Raw genomic sequence first — 6,163 nt, 5'->3', positions numbered from 1 at the left:
AATATTGATGGCTTGGTTATGTGAACAGAGTAGCAATATTGAAGGCTTGGTTATGTGAACAGAGTAGCAATATTGAAGGCTTGGTTATGTGAACAGAGTAGCAGCATTTATGTCTTAGCTATGTGAACAGAGTAGCAGCATTTATGTCTTAGCTATTTGAACAGAGAAGCAGCATTATGGTATAAAGAAACCGAATGCAACAACCAAGAGTAAAAAATTAAATAAAAAGGATAAATATTCTGCTAATAATATAATCTTTACGATCTATAACACCGGTTAATTATGACAACAAAATATATCAATACAGTACTCTTTACGTTACTAAATTTGTCTAGAATACAGTCGCCTTTAAGACTGATTGACTGGATTTATCCGCACTATTATGATACTGTTAGTAGGAGCCACACAAGTCTTGTTATTATATACAGTAGTCAACATATGGTGGTGTATTAACAATGTAAAAATAATCACATTATATCTACATAAACACGTTTGTTTTGTATAATTTCGCGTAAAGCTACACGAGGGATATCCGTCGTTAATTTTGAAATTAAGGACTTAAGGGAATGCAACTAGTCAACCCATCGCCAAATTTGGGCTACTCTTTGTAAACGAATAATGATATTGACCGTCACATCATAACGCCTCTACGGCTGAAAAGACGAGCATGCTCGGTGAATGGATTCGATCCCGCAACACGACATACCGTGAGTAGATCGTCCTAATCACGGCCATACCGCACGTACAACGTTGAATTATTACACTATTTTATTGGCAATAATAGCAGCCAGGTGCATAACAAATTATTCAACAAAGGATGTTGTAGCGCCATCTATTAGACAAAACGTTTAATATAAAAAAACAAAAAATTAATGTTACTACATCCAATAATAGTTGCCTCATGTTTAATGTGTAAGCTAGTTTTTCAGACAAAATATTTTTGTATATTCCGAATTTTCCTTTACACTAAGCCCGTGAGGTAACGATTTCTATTTTATTTTTTGTTATGGATTTATCATTTCCGTATTTTCCCACTTTTTAACATTTAGTTTTGCTACACTTGTATTTGCCATAAAAACGCCAGCTTACCTGCATGTTAATGAATGTTAAATATTAAACTAGTTAATGTTATATTAACACACCGACACAAATGCTAAGTTGTCAGATGTGTGATATAATATGTCCGGTTAGGAAATAAACAGCCCCATCTATCGTGAAAATAAGGGAAACTTAGAAAGCTCTGACATAAGATATATTTGTTTACTATTAATTAAAAGTGATCATATTTTACAGCAGAGATCCACCTGATTACTATTTGTGATTTTTTTAGAAGTGTTTAATATTGTCCTTAGGAATCATGTTTTTTCTGGTTGCTTTTTCATAATTCATTGTTGTTATTATTATTAATATACTGTATGATTTGAAGTTTGATACTGACAAAGTTTTTTATCTGTTTCAATATTTATGTTGTAAAGTACTACAAGACCCTGCCTATTAATTTACAATTTCTGAAATTTGTAGAACTTGTATTAAATATATTCGTAATTTATCTTACCATGGTAGTAACATGGTTGTTTAATAGTTACAAACCTTTCTTGCCTAATTGAAATATTTCATAATTCTTCAGTATTGTATCTTTTGTTGATGATAATAACTTTACGTCTACTTTACAGATATCCGAATCCTATACGATTGCGAGTTTCGTTATTCGTTACATCACTTCTAATCATTTTAAACGATTTGAATGATTTATTATATTTTTTACTCTTCCATCAGGGGTAAGAAATAATCCTGATTACAATAGAAAAAAACTATTTCTTCTGATTCATTTAAACATTTTACAAATAATTTCCCAGAAATACCCACTTCAAGACATAATAACAAATCAGTTGTTAACATTGCTTCTAGATGGAGCGAAGATCAGATTTACACAAGTAAAGATATTCATGGAAAGCTTATCTGAATTCTTTGGATTTTTTTCTTATTGAAGTAAAACACGAGTGAGAAAATACAAATTATGAGAACTAGAGAACACTATATATGGCTATAAAGTCGATAATAATTTGTGTCCTATTAATAAATAAAATTCTGCATGTGAATAAGTATCCTTCTTAACATAAATTAATTTCTATTGCGCTTTATAAACTTCGTAATATCAAGTAAATTTTAAAATATTAGATTACAGAGAACAAGAAGATCAAATATTAAATAGGGAGTTAATATTATTTTTTCCAACAAAATGACAAATTTATCTGGAATGTGCATTGTGTTCTATAAATGAATTTTATTTGAGAATGGGCAGAATAGGCTTAATATTTGATGGCTATTGTGAGCACAAATTGTAAATAAGGCATTTATTATTTTTCATTTTCTAATTTTTATAAAGCAGAAAATCTTAGTACAATATTTATATGCGCATAGTACAAACATTCTTAAAGCCTTTATTTGTTTATCAATTGTTTAGATTTAAGTTAAACGCATGCAAACATACCAGATACACCAAAGTTCCTATTAACATCAAACCACATGCTCGTTGCGTGCTTATAAGTCGCGTAGCAACTAGTAACTATGCATGACGTCATGAATTCTTCATAAAATTAAGAATAGAACCTATAATAGTAATAGGCTAGATTTTATTTTCGTGAAGGTGGTAGAAGCTTGAAATATTGCTTCGTAAGTACGCCATTTCAACTTAAAGCTACAAAATAAGGTAAGTTTTAAATCTAATTTTGTTATTTCTGAAACCATGGGTGACAAAACGGTTTATAGGTTGCAAATTATATCGGAACTTATAATATAATTATACAGTGATTGATAAGTGATCGGGTGGATTTTTGCGATTATTCTTTTTTTTTTTGAAACGTACGTATGGCGTGTGCAATAACTTTTTAAATAAAAGGATTAACAAAAATGAGTAGGGCGCTAAAAACTATGGCGTAATTATGTTACGAAGAAAAGCGAAAGGTTTTATTTTTAATAGATAAACCGTCATGAAATTATAAACTAAAAAATAAATGTTTATTTTCCTTTGACTCACTGTATTAACAATAAATGTATATTCACTATATGCTTTTATTTCCTACAACCCGGGTTTGTTTTATTACGTTTCAGCTCTAGACTTACACCAGGTAATTCAGATTGTACATTGATCTACTATTAAGTTTATTACAAATATAAATAAAGTATAAAATTAGGAAACAGATCTCATTCCTTACTAACAATTCGATCGCCTGACGACAAAACCTTTGCTTTGATCGTCGGATTTTTATTTTTTTTTCAGATTAACCAGTTCTTTGAGCCAACTTTTTGTACTTTCTCTTTTCACGTGCCCCCAGTGGCTCAACGGTAAATCTAAAGGCTTATATTGGTAAAAACCGGTTTTCGATACCCGTGGTGGGCACAACACAGTTAGCATTTTGTGTAGCTTAGCGCTTAACAACAAGACAAACAAACAAAGTTATTTTCACGTAATATCTTGGCAGTAGATATTCTACGTGCCCGTACTCCTAGAATCCGGGTTTCGATACCCGTGGTGGGCAGAGCACAGATAACCAACACATGGCAGTAGTTATTCTACGTGCCCGTACTCCTCCTTCCCTGCTCCCCAGTGGCACAGCGGTATGTCTGCGGACTTACAACGCTAGAATCCGGGTGTTCGATACCCGTGGTGGGCAGAGCACAGATAACCAACCCATTGCTTAACTACATACAAACCTTCTTCCCTATGACGTCTGCGCGATCGTTAACTTACAATCGTAGTGTTTCGCCTGTATAATAAATCATTGTTAAACGATAATTACACCTATTTATTTGGTTGAATTATATTTACTTTGTGTTTCCTTAGACTCGTATTTCATGTACCCATTTATTCAAATATTAAATGATAAGTTTAACAGAAATAAGGAATTCATATTTTCAGTTATATTCGTTGTTTCGGGTCATTGAGGAGAACAACTTGTGTCCTTGTCAGAAACCATTGATTTTTTATTCTATTTTTTGGCCCTGCCTAGTTTTATTTTCTAAGGTGGTTAATATGTTGTATTAATTGATATTAACTTTCAATCAGTGCAAGATGTATATTTAGAGCCTCAACCTGGCTATCATATAACTAATTAGAAATAATCATCTCACGTTTCTACTTGTAAAGTTTAAATTTGTTTGTTTCACCAATTGGGTACCCTTGCTGTTAATGATGTTTTAGGCTGTAATCCAATAATATCTCACGCGATTCGGCCACCTTAGGTCGTTTAAGTTAATCCTAAGTTTATATATTAAGCTATCAATGCAAAACTATATATATAGTAGAGACTGCTAATATGGGTATTAAAACTTTTATTTAAAACGTAGAACAAATGACAATATTTCGACTTGTTTAGTTTATCATCAAGTTTCCTGTATGCAAAACCATCTGTATAATAAAAGTATAACAGAAAATGAAATTAAAAAGGAATAAAATTTAATATATTAAATAACATAACCAGCACTGTTAATGAAAGTAACAATAAGTAAACAGTATAGTATAACTTAGGGCACACAGAAACACTAGTCGTGTTATTGAAATGAAAGTTAGATATTTTAGATTGTAAACTTTTGGAATAATTATGTGTAGAAAATATAACATACTTAAGTGTAGCATTTTACTTTATGAAACTTGTTAAAGTTTGAATGTAAAGGATGAAAATATACATTTTATTACTTTAATTAATATAACACAGTATTTACTGATAGTGATAATTAGTGATACATTGTTTTTTGTATCTTTTTCATTACTTAATAAGCGCTAATGTTCCATACAGGCTTCTTTTGATAGGTGACACCAGTAAGGCCTAAACGTTCACTGTATTTGCACTGTATTTGTTGAAGCTCTTCTATTGGATATTGGGATGTGACGTGCATTATTGGTGCTTATAAATATAGACTGCCAAGTTTCAAGAGCTTAGAATGTTGTAATTAGAGAACGGGACTGAGTACATGAAAAAAGCTCCAAAAGATATAATTTCTAGCGAAAAAGAGGGCGATATGATGGCAAGTAAATATCGTATTGAATAAAAACGCCCAGGCTAACAGTCTGATTTCCTACACTGTGAAGTGAGAGTGAAATGACTACCCAAGACCAAAGCTAGCCTCACTAGTGGTGATAAAAACTATTAATGTACACCAATGCTGACATACTAAATGAAGCAGTAAGTCCACGATTTTCATAGGTTATCCTAATGTGGGGAGTCTAAACTTTAAAAAGGGAAGATTCTTAATTCTACTCATATGTTTAAAACAACCGGACATCATTCTCTTATCCCCTTGCCTTGTCGCACATGCGACAGAGGCTTGGTTCCAGAAAAGCTGCACAGCCACGGGGGTCATGAAAAATATAAGCTGGGGGCCATTATAAACAACAAAGACCGAAGATCTGCTGAAGAAGCAGAAACAAACAACTTCAAAGCAGAGGAGAACGAGTCAAATCAAGAGATAAGCTCACCTACTGTATATCAAGAAAAAACGAAAACCACCAAACGGAATAGGAAGAAAGGTTATCCAAAGAACTCTTCTGCAACTCACGAGACAAAATTGTGTAATATTACTGATATCACACGTGTAAAGAATGAGATAAATACTGATGTCATTGGCAGTTCAAAAATTCAAACCACAGCTGATGTCGCCACCAGGGGTCCTCGGACTGTTATATGTTATATTTGCGGACGTGAATATGGAACAAAATCTCTACCAATTCACGAACCTCAGTGCTTAGAGGTGAGCAAGAGTTTGTAGCTTTAAACATTTGAATAAATTAATGTATTGGAAGAAAGGAATTTTACCACCCTTAGTGTTTAGAAGTAAGCAAGAGTTTGTAGCTTTAAACATCGGAATAAATTAATGTATTGGTAGAAAGGAATTTCACGAACCTCGGTGTTTAGAGGTGAGCAAGAGTTTGTAGTTTTAAACATTGGAATAAATTAATGCATTGGTAGAAAGGAATTTCACGAACCTCGGTGTTTAGAGGTGAGCAAGAGTTTGTAGCTTTAAACATCGGAATAAATTAATGTATTGGTAGAAAGGAATTTCACGAACCTCGGTGTTTAGAGGTGAGCAAGAGTTTGTAGCTTTAAACATCGGAATAAATTAATGTATTGGTAGAAAGGAATTTCACGAACCTCGGTGTTTAGAG

The 6,163-nt window shown here is 32.6% G+C and overlaps 1 protein-coding gene across 1 annotated transcript in view; it reads left to right on the top strand.

Annotated features, from left to right (window-relative positions):
• Positions 1-2,630: 2,630 nt before the first annotated feature.
• LOC106474905 (zinc finger protein 474-like) overlaps positions 2,631-6,163 on the top strand; it is a 10,316-nt gene continuing 6,783 nt past the window's right edge. The window contains exons 1-2 of the mRNA XM_013935603.2: positions 2,631-2,710; positions 4,797-5,748. Of these exons, the coding sequence (XP_013791057.1) occupies positions 5,263-5,748 (486 nt within the window). The 5' untranslated portion in view covers positions 2,631-2,710; positions 4,797-5,262. The remainder of the gene's footprint in view (positions 2,711-4,796; positions 5,749-6,163) is intronic.

This window comes from Limulus polyphemus, unplaced genomic scaffold, assembly GCF_000517525.1.
Source record: "Limulus polyphemus unplaced genomic scaffold, Limulus_polyphemus-2.1.2 Scaffold7839, whole genome shotgun sequence".
Classification (NCBI taxonomy): Eukaryota; Metazoa; Arthropoda; class Merostomata; order Xiphosura; family Limulidae; genus Limulus; species Limulus polyphemus.
The sequence above is the reverse complement of the archived record's forward strand: the minus strand, read 5'-3'. Positions and strand labels throughout refer to the sequence as shown.